The 18,440-nt window shown below is 40.5% G+C and overlaps 1 protein-coding gene across 2 annotated transcripts; it reads right to left on the reverse strand.

Moving 5' to 3' along the window:
* Positions 1–1,190: 1,190 nt before the first annotated feature.
* vegfab (vascular endothelial growth factor Ab) lies at positions 1,191–14,858 on the reverse strand. Of its 2 annotated transcripts, XM_069158387.1 has the most exons (8): positions 13,797–14,858; positions 11,849–11,891; positions 10,610–10,806; positions 9,590–9,666; positions 7,314–7,346; positions 4,505–4,579; positions 2,761–2,904; positions 1,191–2,411 (listed from the first exon to the last, which is right to left on the reverse strand). In XM_069158387.1, the coding sequence occupies exons 1-8, from the start codon at positions 13,848–13,850 to the stop codon at positions 2,390–2,392; spliced, it is 645 nt and encodes a 214-aa protein (XP_069014488.1). In that variant the 5' UTR covers positions 13,851–14,858; the 3' UTR covers positions 1,191–2,389. The 2 variants fall into 2 exon arrangements, with proteins under 2 accessions (XP_069014488.1, XP_069014489.1); XM_069158388.1 differs by lacking the exon at positions 4,505–4,579 and having other exon boundaries at positions 13,797–14,847.
* Between the last annotated feature and the right edge of the window lie 3,582 nt (positions 14,859–18,440).

Raw genomic sequence — 18,440 nt, forward strand, 5'->3', positions numbered from 1 at the left:
AATGCTGCTGAAATGTATTTATTGTATAATAATGTAATTCAACACAAACCCAAGGTTCCTGAGCATTTGATATGGATGGATTTCTGTGTTCTTATGCAATTATGGGCAGTGATGATCACATTCTTCCCCTAATTTTAACCACACCAAGATGTTACTTGAGCCCGGCTATCTCTGAGGTTACTGATCATATAACTGTTTTCACTCTGTCTTAAGGCTTACATCCAAAAATAGCAGTTGTTTTTTTTTTTAAACCGAGTCTTCTGTTTTTCTGTCCATTACTGGCAGAAAAACATTTGGTTTGTGCATGGTTACAAATTTAACCAATTAATAAAGAGCTACCTAAACAAACTGCTTTGATAGGTTCCGTTTTGCTATTGTCAGCCTTTGGCAACTGAGAAGTGCTATCTTTACCTTATTAGTGATCGCAACAATTCTCAGGAAATACTGTGTCCCACACTCCTGAATGGTTGTCCAGAGTTGTATTTAACAAAAGAAAGTATTGCACACTGCTTCGAAATGACATTTTATTCTTTAGGCTGAATGTCTGCCTGTCATGAAGAAACGTGCTGGAATTTGTTATTTGTGGGTTCTGTTTTCTCTCAGGTTATATTGTGCTGAGGCTCATCTCAGGTGTGTATCAGCTTGCCGCACAAAAAACATGGACAACTGTTGCCTAATAAAATCTCTTGGAAACACAGCATTAACAACACAGCAACCTTTTCCTTATTTTATATAAAAACAATATGATTTGAAAATAAATATGCTTTACTGTTTTACATAGACACAGAAAACATGTTAATAGTGAGGAAAAGACAAAGACAACTAATAGTAAGGGCTCTAAGACTGATGGCAGGAAGGATGGAGATATTTATCCAAATTTCAATGGTAGTGGTGTTGTGGTAGTGTATGCTGAACTGCTAGCAGTAGTTTATTTGTATTTGCATCTTGAACAACGGACAAAACGCAGGTCCGCTACTTAATTAAATACTTAAATACAACGTACTAACATCTACGCACAGGTGTGCACATCAGCAAATGCAGGTGAACACACATTCATACACAAACAAGCACAAACACACAGACACACACAAGTTAAAAGTCTACACAGCACCCACACCGTTAGATGAGGGGTTGAAAAGGAGGAGATGTCATCAGTACAAATGATCCATTTAGGGAATGTTAACAAATCCTTTTAGATTTTTTTTTTTTTTTTTTTTTTTTGCTTGTTTGTTTCATAGAAAAGCACAGAGTTTCCATGCTGAGAGTAGCCATCAGTGACATAACAAAATGGGGGGAGATAGGACAGCCACAGGTTCATAACACTGCATACATAAATAGACCAAATTAAATATGGGTAGAAGACTGAATACTGAAAAATACTCTATAACATTATAAATTATCTAGATTGGACTATGGCATAAAGGGATATTAAGTATGTACAACTACAGAGAAGATGATGTGTAATCATTGGATTCCATATTGAGTTCAACAGCTACAAAACTATTTTGACAATCCCCTCTCCTGAAAAAGAAAACAAAAATAATTTAAAAAGGACTTGAAAGATTTCTCAGTACATTTTGTGAGGCACAGTTTTCAAATGGAATCAAACTACAGTATAGGATATTTTCAGTGGTTTTCTTGTAGAACATAACAAACATTAAAAGCTATATTGATGACCAGTATCCCTTTAAAAGTATATGGCACTCCAGAGTCTCCTCTGATCACAATAGTGACACTGTGTGAGTCCACATCAGTCTTGCAGTGTCCTCAGAGGAGAGGGAAGCGTTATCATGAGGAGAAAGTCAAGATTTCCCTCAGCTGTCCCGCTTGTCCTGATGTGTTACTCCAAAAAGAAAAAGTAGACATCGGCAGGCAAAGGTCCATCCATCATGTTTGAAAGGAGAGCACACCCACGTCCTCTTCAGTCTCACCCGCTGTTTTAGCAGTTATATATATATATATATATATATATATATATATATATACATACATATCTTAGATTGAGAGGTTTTGCATGTTATGATTGACACACAACCACAGTAGACTCATATCCAGTGAAGTAATTGAACTGACAATAAGACTACACCTGCATCGCAAGCCTGTTAGAAATGCAAAACCACATGGCGGCTATTTCGCTTTTAGTCAAATGATGGGTTTAGTTATTTTTTTTTCTGTAGCAGCATAACAATTCTGTTTTCTTTTTTTTCTTTTTTTTATCATGGTCTATATACACACAGATATACAGTTCGGTCTTTCTTTTTGTTCTCTCAGTCCAAGGGGAATGCTTTCCACAGAAAAGAAGAGCTTACGGTTCAAAGGTCAAAGTGCTGTGCTGTGAAATATTTCTAGAATATTCCTTCATCTTGTACATCTGGTGCTCCCACCTCTCTCATCTTCTTGGCTTGTCACATCTAAACAAGAATAAAAGGGGGGAAAAAAGAATATAAGAACAAGAAATATTGCCTGCAAAATTTGGCTGCAGTGTTGGGTTTGTTGGAAAAGGTCATTTTTAGAAACTGCTAAAAAAAACATAGTTATTTAAAAAAAAAAAAAAAATTATTGTAGTAGTTATGACTTTTGGTCACTTTAAGTCATTAGATATTTCGAGATGTGACAGGAAGAAAGTGATCGTGTACAACATCAGCGACCTAGCTCTTACCGAGTTGCACAATGGCTATGTTTTTAGTTAGTTGTGCTCTTACAAAAGCCAAGTAAGTTGTCCATCTTGTCCAACAAAACTCTGAAGTTTGAATTACTTACTTGCAGGTCCTCTCGTTGAGCTCAAGCTGGCGTTCTTTACAGTATTCGTCTGTGTGTTTGCAGGAGCACCGGCAGGTTGCAGGATCCTGCACAAACAAACGCTTTCTCCTCTCTGAGCAGTGATCACAACATGGGTCACAAACACTGGGCAGACAGAGAGACAGACAGAGATGGGGAGGAAGAGGGAGAGGCAGATTATCACAGTGTACCATTACGACCCATAAGACAGGTCACCCTCAGTTCAGCCCTTTCATATGCTCCAGTTTATTCTTCAAAGCCACTGACAAGTTGTTCCACATGTAACAGGTGGTTTGTATTTCACACATGTTTCCACAGAGCGGGCAAAAATTCAAGCAGTAAAATTACCCACTCCCCCTCCTCCTTCCCGTTGATTGGACCCCTCACAGACGACTTGTATGAGTTAGACATGCAGTGGCAAAGCTTTAATGCGACGCGAACCAACATACTGTGTATTGGCTTTGAAATGCGGGTCAAAGACGGCACACTTCTCGCTTTCACTCTTCCAAACGGTCAACTCTTGATAAAGAAGACTCAAGGGTCTGTTCGGTGCACCGTTAAGAATGATTTCATTTTATTGAGTGAAAACTGAAGACTATGTTTCCCACAGAGAGACATAAGATTCAAAACAGAGGCTGAAAGTGGTCTAAATTACATTTCTTAGCAGGGCTGAAGGCTCAGATACGTCACTGACAATATACAAATTACAAATTACATGTACAGACAATAATTCATTCACAGTATGAGGACATGAGATCATATTTATATTAGTTTTGAATAAAATAAGAGTTCTTTTTACGGTTTCAGAGACAAAAGCAGGCAAACAAAGAAACAAAAACAGTACTTTGTTGGTTACAAATCTCCCCCCTCAAAAAAAAAAGGCACTAGATAGCCATCACTCGTATCTTCACATTACATAAAAAGTACCAGCATTAAGCATAGGACAGCAAAACTCAGCTTGTAAAGATGAGAAGAACAAAGAGGGGAAAGGAGACAGGTACGAGACACAGCAAAGCGGCACAGACTCAACACTGAACACAGGATCATGATTACAACCCTGGTGATTCCAGCACAGATACCAGAAGAGAACGAGCCAGTCTGCCAGGCAATGCTGGCGGATCTGTGATCTGTTTCAGTGGAAGGTTCAGGTTTCAGCCAACAGCTGATGTAAGATCTGTTTATTACAGCTTCTTAAAACATGTCCATCAATCATAAAACTAGCTATCTGACAAGATGTTAGAGGAAATTTGAACCTCGTGTTTCTACTGCTTTTTATATTGTTGTATCTTATCCCAATCATCAGTTCAGTCTCATCCGTAGAGAGAGTGACATTCTTGCATACAATGTGCTGGCATGGTTAGGAGGAGATTAGATGCAGATTTTGAGTGGTTGAGATGAGTTATAGTTCATTTCTTGCGAGGTGGGATATGGCCAAGCCTGTTGAACTTCCCTGGTTATCACTGTCACATGAAGTTTTGCAAGAGCTACGTTAGCAAAACATGTCGGCAGACAGGGCAGCCTAGACACGAATATTCTGAATATGTAAAGCACGGCTGACGAGACAAAGTTAGGACAATACACGGAAGCAGCATGCTAACTGATGTGGCCGATGGGCAAATTAAATGGGATATATTAAAAGGGGCAAAAGAGCTCCTCCAAAATAAGCTTAACTATGAGAAGTGCAACACTCAGGTGCAGGTATGTGGAGAAGGCGGAGCTGACATACGCATCGTGAATTGTTTTGTCACGGTTTTTCTTTCGTTTTCTCTTTTGGCCTTTACCCTTGCCTTTCCGGGATTTTCTGCAAGAGAGAAAGGACAACAAGGCACAAAGATGCCTGAGAGACTGACGAGAGACATGGGCTGATGTGTTAAGATCTTAAAATTGATGATTGCTAAAACCAACCTCGATTAATAGCAGTCGTGTGTGTGTCAGTCAAAGAGCAAAGCAATTAATCATTCAAAACAGGTTATTTTTAGCTTGATTATTGTTACTGACTGACTTGTATGTGATTATAACTATATAACATATTATGAGAAAAGCATCCAACAGTGTTCACACACGTTTCCGTTGACCATATCCCAATTACTTCAGTGAGGGTTGATGGTTAAGTTACTTTTTTGCCACACTCCTAAAATTTCCAAGAGTTGAAATGGGCTACAATTAACTTAAAAAAAAAAAAAAAAAAAAGGTGAAACAACATTTAAAATGTTTTCTAATTTGTAAAGAAACACCCAGAATAGTGCACCTTACTGTACGTGATTTCCACACATCCTGCAGTTTCTCAGGTGCAGACTAGATTTCATAATCAAGATCAAATACAGGCCGAGTTAGATTAAGTTTTGCTGCCCAAAGCATGTACAACTATACAAAGAACTTTGGTCATACTTCACACTACAGCAAAAAACAAAACAATGATTGCTGGTCTTTATTGCCAATGACGGCGATGAGTATATACAGTATCTTACGTTAAGATTTTTACAGGCAGAAAAATTATGAAATGGTTATAAAAATAAATAAATATAAATGCTGCAACCATAATGATCCAGTTTCTACCTGAACCTATGGAGCAGGAATGGAAGCACCGTAATTACATGGAAAACACATGGTAGTGGCAGAACCAGTCCCATGACCTCAGCACCGTATACACGTTTTAGTACGTGACCTTACGTTTCGATGCTATTCAGTCACAAAATGTTTTATTTACTTGTTATTCAGCAGCGGATTAGATCTTTATTACAAAAGTATGTCCTTGAGCTCATGGATGTCTGGTTTCTGCCCGCAGTGACAAATTTTCCAGGTGAATAATAGGCATTTAAATGCAATTCTGCTCCTCCCCTCCCACCTGTCCACCATGGGCTCTGCACCAAAATATCACACAGATGGGCGAATGCTACTGTCAGAAACTTAGAGTTGTGCTGACATGAAAATGAGCCCGAAGAGCCTAAAGCCATGCTTGCAGCTCTTGGAGGGTTTACAAGTTCTCCATATTGGTGGGAGTGTTGTTCATCTTGCAAATATTTGATCATGAATCAAAGCAATTTGGGCTGATGATGACACAATATGGAAGGTCAGGGGAGCAAGTTGTAAGAATTCATCCTCTGCGGTCTATAAATGCGTGTTCAAATTTTAATGATCCATCCAAAAGATAGATAGATGGATAGTTACTTTATTAATCCCACAAGGGGACATTTTTTTAATAATTGCACAAATATGAATCTCAGTGACACTTGGGGAAAAGTCAGGGGGTCACCAAAGCTAGGATTAATCCTCTATGGACCATCAGTGTGTCTATAAAATTTAATTACAAATCAATGATTGTTGAGACTTTTCTGTCGGGATAAAGTGGTGGACCGACTGGCAAACTGATAACACACATTGCCTCCCAACGGCCAAGTGGCTAAAATGGTTAGAAATTCAGTTTGGACCTTGCAAGGCAACGTCACGAATCCCAATGTCTGAGTAACATACAGGGTGCAGAAGTCACAAGTAGGGCTAAATTAGACCCAGCTGGGAGTGAACGACAGATATGACACCATCTAATCTATGGAACAAGATGACGCTGATGTGTTGTGAATGTAAAAACTCTTTTAATTGTGCAGAGATCAAGTCTAGTTTGACTGTGGACGTTAACAGTTACCTCGTTTCACAACCTCACTACGATGACTCACCCTGACAGATCTCTCGCTACTGTCAGGTCAGCGGTCGGTGTTAAAACTAACATGAATGTATGAAAGCATCAGAAAAGTTGAATGACCCGAAGACCATTACTTCGTGGAAGCACGCCACTGAAGCAAGACTCGTAAACAGTTAAGACAAGGTTAAATAGAAGGTCCCAAAGCTAAGTCTTATCTATATGACAGACGACCTGAAAATCAAACCAAAATACAGCCGACAGCACATTAAAGAATTTGAATGACCCTTAGCACTGTGACTTCTGTAACACGGGAAAGGAGGATCCTTCACGCAACGATTATTATCACAAAAGTTTAACAGGTCTTCAATAACGTCGTTATCTATATCAGCGCGGTCAGAAACAGCAGTGTAACAGAAGTTAAATAGGAGGTAAACAGTAAAGAAAAAAGGAGAGGAATGTAAAGATGAGATAGAAAACGGGGTCAAGGTATAAAGGACAGACCAGAGAGGGCAATGGCCTCATCAAGTGTCACTCATTCACCTGAGTGGGTTTAGTTGGTATTCTCTGTGTCTATCAACCGAGAACAGCATGCTAGCCTGTTCTCTCTATAGGATGATCTCATGTAGCTTCTCCGTCGGGGGTTTCCATGAAATATTATCATTGTGGAGCGTTTCGTGTGCATTTCTGTGTGTCTATGTGGAAGGAAATGGTGAGAAAATACCAGGCAGATCAATTAAGTACAAAAGAGCCTATGTCATCATGTCGGAACGGCTGAGAGTTGCAGACAACTGAGAGTGAGAGTTTGTTTGCAAAACAAAACAGAAAGAAGATCAAATCTCAAGTCCCCATTGTTTCCCCCAAAATACCAATGTCCATGCAGAAAGAGCGCTCTACTCACTTTTCTTTCTGTTCTTTCACTTCTTTCTTTAACCTGAAAGGCAGGAACAAAACAAGGCGACATTAGATCACAGCACGCAATTTTTTTTCCTGGTAAACAGATACATAACAAAATCATCAGAGACCAGAGGCTAATTATGGGCGGGCTCGCAACCATAATTTCAAATCACGTTGCGTCACCGTCCTTTACCAGAAATGTTAATAAAAACGGTCCTTCACTTTCAAAGGTTTGGCTTAGCAGCAAATACTTCCACAACAGAGTTGCTGGGAAATAATGGAATGTACACGCTTGCATACTGCACAAAAGGTTGTGTTCATTGATGGATACACAAACATACATACAAACAGGACTACAGTAGCGAGTTGTTAGCTGTCTTTCACTTGTCAGTGTGGCGACTCCTGCCAATAACAGTGTGAAGAAATGAAACTGCTGACACCCTCAGGAGACAACAGTTAGCCAGAGGCATTAGGAAACAGTGTTTCCTTCAAGAAGGTCATGAACAACTCGAGGCCAAGTTTCTTTTTGTCAAGCTGATGCAATAACTCGACATAAGTGTGCTTAATAAAGCATCGTACATGTATATGTGTGTGCATATATGGTATATGTACTTTATGTGAAGGTGACAGTGTAGACCACATACATGGAAATCTGTTAAGTAGACACAAAAGGTAGCAATACCACAATGTAAAACTACTCAATCAACGGCAAAACAGCTGCATTCATTTATACTTCAAGTAAAGGTGAAGTAGTTTCAACAATAAAATGGACTGAAATTGGAATTTTGTCATTGATATGGTGCCATCAGCACTAAACTGTTGATAGTTAAAGGAGTTATGCGTAAGATTTTAATGAAAACCACTCCCACTTTGATATGCTTTAGTGCTTTTGTAGTGCTTAATGCTTATCAGAGTTGTATTAAGCTACTGTTATCAGTATATAGATAATCGAACACAAATAACCCTGAAATATTTCTATCTTATGCTTCGTAAACCATTAACATTGTCTTAATATATATATATCACTTTTACGTCAACTAAACTTAACCATTGGTTAAATATCCTCTTGTTTTTCTGGTTATTTAATTAAAAAAAAAAAATATCATGTTGGCAGTGACTTCAAGGCTGTTTTTCCTGATCATTATAATGAAGTTAAATATTTAAAACCGAAACTGAATAGATTGATTACAGCCTCTAAAAATGTTTTATATAGGTGCCCTAAAAGTTTATTGCTACAACTAAATGGTGAAGTATGGAGGCATCGCGGCAGTCAGACAGCAGTGAGTTCCTTTAAAGTCAGAGTTTGAAAGAGACACTGATGAAGCCTCCCTCCAGACAGAAAGAGCATTTAAAATAAGACACATAAAGTGACAACTCGGCTCTCGGCCAACAGTCGTCGCTGCAATATTTATTTTATTGTTAGATTTTCCCGAAATGTGGGAGGATGATGCATGTCCCCCTCTGAGCTGCTGTCTCACCATTTGCTAATTGATGTCACAGGGCTCAACTGATTTTGCAACAGCTGCAGATTTCGACAGAGGCCCAAAACGACACAACGTGTACTCAACGAGAGGCGACATACTGTATTTGTTAAGGATTAGCCATCATTGTTTGTAGATGATGATGATGCTTGTTTCACTTCAGCATACATCTAAATCTGCCCTACCTGTCAAAGCTAAACGGGGGAGGAAAACATTCGGCCATGTTACTGAATCTGAGCCACATGTAGCTGAAAACACTTGTCTCTGAACAGAAAAGAAAAAAAGAACCCATAAACATGAATAACGCTTTCCTCTGCGCATCACTTAACAGGAAGTCACCTGCCAGGGACTAGAGGCCACAAAGAAAGTGCCCAGTACTTATCACTGTGATCAATAACTAAAGCAATCACACCTATGTAGCTCCAGGAATGACCTCTACATGCCACAGAAGGAAAGCAAAATTTCAGGTAGCTCAGTACTCAAACAAAAGTATCTCCTTTACCTGAGCAGTGAGATGGAATGAGGATAAATGGAAGCAACATGGTGGACATCTGCTGCGATATGTTTAAACCTGCTCAGGACTTCTTAAGATCAGTGAAATAAAAGAAGCGCAGATAAGACATGGATCTGTGTGATATACATCTGTTGAATGTGTCAGGGGCAAAGTGAAAACAATAACTTCACGGCGTGTTTGGCCAACCTATGCTCTGCTACACAATGGTACAGTGATTTTCAGTGTGTGTGTGTGTGTGTGTGTGTGTGTGTGTGTGTGTGTGTGTGTGTGTTCAGGGTTTCTTACCTACACTCACATGCGCTGTGTTCTGTAAAACTCATAAAAATGTCATTTTGTTGCCTTTGGGGTTTTATTCTTTTAATCTGTAAAAAAAAGAAAGAAGAGATTATCACAAGTTAGTAGAATAAAAAAATACATGATCATTTATGTGAAATCATAGCATTAAACGAATAGAGGATCAACAAAAGGTCGCATTATAATTTAAAATCTGCTTAAGAGGAAGACAAGCTACTTCAAGGTTAACGGGTTAAGTTTCACGTCTGAGTCTCAGTCTGTCGTGCATGGAAACTTCAGGTATCGGAGGAGTTTCTGAAGAGCTCTGTGGTTTCCCACCCTGCTTCTCGGATGATTGGATGGTTTGAGGGTGTCCAGCCAACCAAGAGCTGGGAGGTACCAGCTCCTGATCAGCTGAAAAACCTCTACTTAAGCTAATCATGTGGGCAGAGGAGGGGGAGATTGAAAATAAGCAGGACTACGGGTCTCTGGATGTTAAAAGTGAAATGTTTCAGAGAGTTATACAACCCGTTTTCATTTTGATGGACTATAACTGATGTGTTGAAATTGCCGTTGTGATGTCATAGAGTATCAAAAGGATCAACACATGCAAAGTTCAAAAAAAGATCTCCACTCCTCACTGGAAATGTTTACTCAAGAGCAGAAAAGCCTGTTACCGCTCATTTTTTTTCAATGACCCTGGATCCCTGACAGGTGAAAAAGTGGAGCAGCTCTTTTGCATGCAACAATAGAGCTCATTTTTGCCCAAAGGTCACACCTAAGCAGCCTTTGAGCTACGTGTACTTGGACACACTGAAAGGGCTTTTATGCTAAGTTCTTGGAGGGCTCTGTGCTGGTCAGAAGGACACTTGTGCAGCCCGCGTGCCCCTCTAGTGTCACAGTTGGGCAAAAATGAAGTATTTAAATGTGTATTTAGCAAACAGACATATCCTGGTTCAATAAAAGTTTTAAAAAAAAATAGGTCCCTGAAGAAAAACATTTTAAATTCCCGTTGTAAGTAGTGCTACTCACCTCCATTGTAATATTATAGCTGGATGTTGGCATGCACTGCATTATCTCGTCATTGCAGCAGCCGGCACACCGTGTCAACACCACACAGGATGGGATGAAGATGTGCTCCACCTCTTCCGGGTACTCCTGCAGAATTTCCACCAGCAGCTCCCGAGGCTTACACAAACTCTTATTGTACACCTCCATTAAAGGGATCACTGGGAGACAGAATCACAGTGGACAGGGTTATAAAATGGCAGTGGAGCTCAAGTCTAAATTATTGACTCTTAAACGCTACAGTGCCGTAACAATAACACACTTAAACAGGGATGAGAATTAAAAACTGGCAGGCTCGTAAGAGATTGGAAATACACAAGTTTTACTTTCTATTACTCGAAGCACTTGGGTTTATAGAAGCAAATACAGACTGACCTACTTTTGCACACACACACACACACACACACACACACACACACACACACACGCACACACGCACACACACACACACTTATGTAAATTGACATTCAAATTAACAAGTACTTCATTGATATATCTATCTTGACCCCATCAGCTGCATCAAAGATTTGCATGACCCGAGTGTCGCCCCATTTTTATAGCTCTCCTTCTGCCCTATTGTAAGTCACCCTGTCTACAGCTGTGCAATAACAGCATATTGTCTGCTTTTTCACCTTCAGTCTATTTCCCTGCTCTCTCCGTCTTTGCAGGAGTTCTGCTCTTGAGAAAGATATTAGCACACAGAGCGACAACACCTCCAAAACATCACTTAGAGCTTTGGTGAGCCTAAAACAACCCCAGGCCTGAAGGCCCTCCGGGAAGCCAAACTAAACATACCAGTGAAGTACCATGAAGTTCAGCTTCTGATTGTCCAAATTAGATTGGGCAATGCTGCGATTGTGCAAAATGAAATTGTGGGCCAAGAGGGTGACATTCCATTCTATAAAAGAGTCTGGTCTCCATAACATTTCCTCAGCTTAACCTCAAATAAGAAGGAATGCTCTTCTGGATGAACATGTCCATTGGATGAGATTTAGGGGTGAAACAGCTCTCATTTACTAAAAAATAAGGGGAGTCTGGAAGGGGATAAATCTCAGTAGGGTCAAGCTACAAAGTTGTCCACTAGGAGGCGATAATTTTCCTTTAATGTCAAGGTGAAATTCTAACCAGCCTTCTCTTTGGCTATGTGCCAACAAGGGAGCCCAATGCAGACTGTATTCCCACGGTGCCCTGTGAGACACCTACCGTCATGTGGACCTCTTTCTGTTTCCTTCGGTATGTGGGCACTCTGCAAGGAAAAAAAACAACAAACAAAAACATGCTGTTAGTTACTGTAGATTGTGCAGAAAAAAAACACTGCTTGTGCCATTTACTTATCCACAGTTGTGCAAAAGATGTATTTGCATTTTGACATTTCTGTTGACCAGTGCTGAAATATGAAAACCAAGCTATCTTATCTTGGGCTGGTCTATACACAGTATAGGGGGCAGCAAGAGTCAAACATTCTCCCTTTGTCTTCTATAAGCCTTAAAGAAATACTATATTTTATAGAATAATTGTGAACATGTTCAAGCTTTGAAGTAAAACTAAAGGTTATAAATATAAGTATCAACTGAAATTACTGATCCCAGGATATAATTATTTGCCAAATTGTTCAAACTATAATATATCTTATTATGTGTGGGGTATATGGCCCCACATGGCTATCTATTTGTCCAAAGTTACAAGCTGACATAAGTTCTGCCACGAGCTACGTGGCAAACCTTTATAACCTTGGGAACTGCCTGTTGGTTTTGTTTCAGCAACTAAACCTTTCATGTGTTGCTCCCCTGCCTCCAGGCAACACGGATTAATAACCGTTGCCATTAAAACCGGTAAGAATTTCAAGCCAGCTACTTTGCCTCACAGGGGGTAGCTGTCACCACACCAGTCAGGCCACAAAGGATTTTTTGGCAACTTTCCATCCGTTCGTTACGCACAACGCTCTCTCGTCTTCACACACGGTGCCTTCACCCTCTCCCTTTTTCTCTCGCTCCACATAGAAGCGCGCGCAACTCGCGCAATCTCTCCCCAATATTGCATGAAACCTGCTCCTGTGGCACCAACTTGTGCCAAGTGAGTCGGCGTTAAGAGGAATGAAACTCACTTCTACTTCTTAACGAAGAGTGGAAAATAAATGGTTGGGTTGTGTGCAGTCTCCACCCCCTTCTGGTGGCGTGAGAGGGTCCAACCTTATGGGCTGGGAGACCCCAGCCCTCCAAAACACTATATACTGTATTATTAATGGGTTGGGTGTCAAGCTGCGAACATCAGCTCTTAAACCGAGTGATGATATGTCGACTATGAACAGTTGAGGCATCATCCCGATGCCGTTTACCGTTGATTGGGTGGTTTAGCTGTCATTAAATCAACCAGTTATCTAAATAAACACATTACTGGGATGTGGAGAGGAGTCATGGGCTACTTAATTAGGTTGGGGGGATACGATGCTGTAGAGAGGAACTCCTGAGGTGGCAAAGTGTTGTTGGAAATAATCCCGCAAAATCCAATCATGTTGCAGGAAAATACGCAGCCTCCTACTCAAGTGGCGTGCTGCTAAAACATTTTTCACCTTGAAACCTTTGCCCAAAGCCATACAGTACTTGATTAATGATTAGAGAAAACGATTTACAGTGCGCTCTTAAACAGACATTAAAATTCCCCAGGCCACCTGATTAATCTGGGAAGTAGTTTTCTCTAGTTTGGTTTCAGTTTGAAACCCTTTTCTTATTGAAGCAGTCTAACCATGAGTAGTGTCGGTGCCGGGAATGAACCTGCTCTCATGTCCTAATTCAGAATGGAGCCGCTGCGCCTTTAAAGCGTAATAATATCTACAAGGTGGTTTAACAGCAGGCCTGCAATCACCCAGCGTCAAACTTAACAACCTTATTTCAAAATAATTACATAAGCCACATTTCCATTTGAAAAAAAAAAAAAAAGAAGCGCACCCGTCACACGAGTATGGGTTAGGTTTACATAGTGTCAGCTTTGCGTAATGGCCGTTTAATTCCCCTCAGAGCCACTAAACATTTCAGCTTGTTTAAACACGAGCGGTGACCTAGCCACAGGAAAGACAAGGACAAGCTACACATTAATGACCAGTTTGGAAATAGAGGTCGACTGATAACCAGTTTGCTCTCCGTAACACACTCACCTTGACAGCTGACAGCGTCAAAAATAATAGTGTCAAACTGTCAATAAAGTTCATGGTGTTGGAAATCCAATCCAAAGGCAGGCGACGTTTTAAAATTCAAGAGGCCAATGTGGCGATCTGTTCTCAAACATGAAGTTTACAACAACAAGCACAACAACAACACGAGTGGACCGGCTAGAACTTCTTTAAATAAGGGACCGGGGGTCGTAATGGCAGATCCATGCTGGTCCCAAGGTTGGAGCATACAATCCTTTGCGCATTAACTTCTTCCTGCTCAGCTGTTGCCAATTATTTTCAAAATATCCAGAAACACGAAAATCCAAGATGCACAACGTCTCACATTGTTTCGCAGCAGACCTTTTTTTTCTTGCAAGGGAATAGCAATCCACATTACAAAAATAATCCCATGCTTGTTGAGCCAGCCGTTTCCAAGTGTCTGTCCATTTGAAACTTGTAGCCCACTCCAATGTGCAACTTGAATCCGTGGACCAGGTTGACGGTCAGTGAAAAAGAAAACCGCGCGTACATATAATTGTCTGACACAACTTTGTGTTGTCACTGCGCACCAAGCAGGTCAGCTCTCTGCGTTGGAACAGAACGCGTCCTCCCCTGGCTCGTTCTGTCCATACTGTGACTGTAGTAGAGTCGGTCTGGAGACGTGGATGATTGGATCATTAGAACGGGGTAGGTGTGTCCTCTATGGGCTGATATACAGAACTGCGCCCTCTTGAAGTCGTTTTCAAGAGTGTCTCCTATTAACGTAGCGATCACATCACCTGTGAGCTATTAAAAACACACTGGAGTGCAGAAGTAACAGTCTATTTTTTATTGTTTTTATGTGGAAAAAAAAACAACAATGATTGCATTTTGATTGTTATATATTATCGGCCTATTGCTTCCGCCAGCTGAAATAATCACCCACTGTTTCATGCTTTTAATCAATTTCATCATCCACATGTCATGTCGGGCTGCAGCTTTAAAAGCCCACATGCACATTCTATTAATATAACTATGTTATAGGTTTTTACTACTGTACTTATAAGCTACAGTCCTAATTTCTACAACAAATGAAGTCTGATTAGTTTTCTTTTAAGTCATTCTCTGTAAGGATTTTACTGGTGAACATATTAGCGACGCACATATAATATAGATATATGACCTCGGCTCGGATGCGCTTCTTGTGTAATTTTTAGTGCGAGCATTTCTATTTCCTTCCTCTTAAAAACTGTAACAGAATATTATGTAAAAAAGAAAAAAAGGTCAAACGTGTGTTTTGTCAGGTCGGGGTAAGACGAGCGCAACACCTTCCCATCTCCTGTTCCAGCTGGTGATCCTAGGGCAAATACTTTCCAGCCTTGTGGCTACTCGGGGGTTGTGCTCCAAATATCCCCCGTTTCCATGAAAGGGGAAACCAAGCTTGCCGAAGTAAAGAGAGCGTGTGTGTCCGGACACGTAGCCGTTACGTCTGCGTGTACAACGTGCGTGCACCGCAGGTCTAGTCAGGAGTTGTCATACCGCATCACGGCACTCAAAGCGCGCCTGCACGCACGCACGCACGCACTCGTGGAAAGTGTGAGTCTGCTCGTGACTTCCTGCTGTCTGTCCATCAGAGAATGAATTTTCTGTGTAATGTCCAGCAAAGCAGAAGCCATCTACATAGTCTTCCTTTTATTTTTTTTCCTTCGAGCAACAGCTGAGACATGGCGGCGAAGAAGAGGAGGGGACGGAGTGGAAAAAGGGGAGTCAGAGACAGAAGAGGGCTGTTTGTGATGCAGATGTAGTATACTGACTGATAAAGGAAGTGACTACAGTGAAACAGCTTTAACCAACCCCTTTATCACAATTGTGATATTCTTTATCAGGATGATGATTAGGAGGGAAAAGATGCTATTAAATCTGTAGTGAGGATCTTCAACCCCTTCTGGCAGAGAGAGTGATTGCCAAACATATAATAGCTACATAACCTACAACAAATATTGACAATACAATACAAATACCAGCCTGTCCGAGAGCACTAAGGGACATCCGTGTCTGCCTTCTGTCCCTTCTTTTCTTTCAGCGCTTTCACTGTTGTAAATATGGAGTTTCTAATTCATCAGCATCGTCCACGTTTTCTGGGACACGTGTAAAATGTATCCGCCAGACTCTTAGGTGCAGCAGGCTACTTCTCTTGCTCATAACTGTAGCTCCCCCCTTCAGATCTGGCAAAACAATCATCACCGGGTGACGTAATAGGCATCAATACCAATGCCATTACTGGAATGTCTCACCAGACACCGGATTTAAAATCTCTGTACGTCACATACAGACCCTGTGTGGAGAGATGTATCTGGCAGTGATAGGCTTTATCACTTATGTGTGAACTCGTTTGAAAAGGGCTTGGATAAACGGACGCTCAGTAAAAGTCGTATAGAACTATAGCTTTAAACACAAATAGATAGGCAGCCTTTTCTCCCTAACTTTGGGTGGCTGTGTAAGAACATGTGTGCATGCCAATGATAGAGGAAGTATTCACATCATTTACTGATGTAAAATTAGCAATATTAAAGTCTAAAATACTCCATTATGAGTAAAAGCTCTCTTTTAAAATTTCTACTCAAATGAAAGTAGTGAAGATTTAGCAAAAACATAATTTTAGTCTTCAAAGTAAAAGTACTAATTATGGAAAACAGCTTTTGCCAGTATTCAATCATTCCTGTTGATACATTACCATGCAGACAGAGTAGCCTACTTAATGTTGTAGCTGGTTGACGTGGCACAACCAATTATAACCGTGCTACTTATTTTATAATTTGACAATTTAGTCTGGATATAAAATCTAAAAAGTAACTTATAACAACTGATACATGAAAATAGTGGAGTGACATAACATAGCATGAATCAAAAACACTGAAGTAAAGTAGAGGAAGTACCTCAGGAGATAAATGTAATGAGTTCTTTTCCACTGAAGGAGGATGTGCATTTTTTTTTTACTCCTCTAATTGCTGTTAATTGAACATAACGTTTGAATTCACTTTTCTACTGAAGACAAAAAGCCCAAAGTAGAAAAATTACATCCAATGACATGAGCTTAAAGGTTTATTTTTTTGATTAGATTTAAATTATAATTTAGATAATGAAAATATCTAACTGAACCAACCAAAAATACAAGGCAGGGTGTGTTAGACCTGCATCACCTAAAAAAATGTACTGTTTCATCTCGAAACAATCTGATCTTAAACAAATTTATTTAATAACCTGTCCATTTAAATACTCTTTGAATGGCTATGTCTGTAATATTTCCACATGATTTAATTTGGTGCTGCAGTCATCTCTATATTAGATGTCTCCATAAAGAAGTGATGCCCTCTCCTGGACCAATAGTCTACTGCAGGAAGAGGCAATGCTGCATCTATCTCCAGCACAGACAGCTTCATAGACAGTAAGGAAATGGAAAGAGCTGATAAGTATGTAATGACATAAGGTGGCAGCTATGCGCATGCCATCGGGCTTGCCTGCTCATACCTGGTTGGGCATTTATCCGAGAGACAATGGGACTTTAGAGTGGAGAGAATCGAGGCATGATAAAGCAAGAAAGCAGAGAAGCTGAGTGAGTGATAGATAAGGAGAAAGACAGCTTTTAGGAAGAGAGGGACTCGGCTGTCATGTAACTGGAGCGGTGCTGAGAGGAGTTCCTTGGCCTGGTTCATAGTTAAATTGAAGAATAACAATTGGGTTCATTAGCGGTGTCACCAAGCTCCTGTTTCTGCTGACTCAGAGTGTGTGCATTTACCCGTGTGCATGTGGGCGCTCAAGTGGGCAAGGTCACAGTGGATACAGTACATGTGTGCACATCCCCGTTTGTGCTGACTCCACACACACTTTAATGAAATGGTTCTTTCCTAAAAGTACAATAAACAGCCTCCCCTGCATATATCTGCACATTGACGCAGATTTGTAGACATCATCATGTAAGGAGGAAACCAGGGTGATTCACACTCCATTGGCTGCCACTTTGTCAGGAATAAGAGTATAGAGTAGGTGACGGGGAAGCAAACGGCACGTCGTGTTAAGTCAGTCTAAGTTGGTTTTTTTCCATCATGAGCAATCAATGCCACAAGCAACCGCCGTCTGATTTCATGCAACTGCACGAGTAGTTTTCCACACAGATGCAGTTCATAGCAACAGCGCCTGGTCATGCAGCTGAGAGGGTGGAGGTGTGCGAGGCTGTCGCCTGCAGCTCTCCATCTGACAGCTACCTGTGGCTGCTCTGTCTTGTTCCATTACTCCCTGCAAACTTTAAAACTAATCCACAAACATGATTATATCTTCAAATTCAGTGATAAAACCTCTAATATTATGCAGACCTTTCCTCCGGACCCCCCCCCCCCCCCCCCCATACAGATAAAACCATGTGTGTCGGCAGTAACCAATTGTATTGATTTTGGTGCAAAAAGCCAAGATGATTTGTTTTCCTATTTTTCCATCATCATAAATAAAACCGTGTAGAGCTTTGTAATTATTTTCTGTTGTTTATAGTCACAAAAACGTACACAGAAACTACATTTTTATGATTTATGGTGCTCAGACTACTACTGAAGATTTTCCTCCATAGAAAGAGCAGCGGGTGCATTTCTGGATGAAAGTCACATTGTGTAAATGTAT

The sequence above is a fragment of the Embiotoca jacksoni genome, unplaced genomic scaffold (assembly GCF_022577435.1).
Source record: "Embiotoca jacksoni isolate LCO1_2020_lvr unplaced genomic scaffold, fEmbJac1.0.p SCAF_23, whole genome shotgun sequence".
Classification (NCBI taxonomy): Eukaryota; Metazoa; Chordata; class Actinopteri; family Embiotocidae; genus Embiotoca; species Embiotoca jacksoni.

Coding starts and splice junctions, on each gene's coding strand:
- vegfab (XM_069158387.1), bottom strand. CDS start 13,850: ATGAACTTTATTGACAGTTTGACACTATTATTTTTGACGCTGTCAGCT. Junction 10,807..11,848: donor AGAAAGAGGTCCACATGACG/GTAGGTGTCTCA, acceptor TCTGTCTCCCAG/TGATCCCTTTAATGGAGGTG. Junction 2,412..2,760: donor CTCAACGAGAGGACCTGCAA/GTAAGTAATTCA, acceptor ATTCTTGTTTAG/ATGTGACAAGCCAAGAAGAT.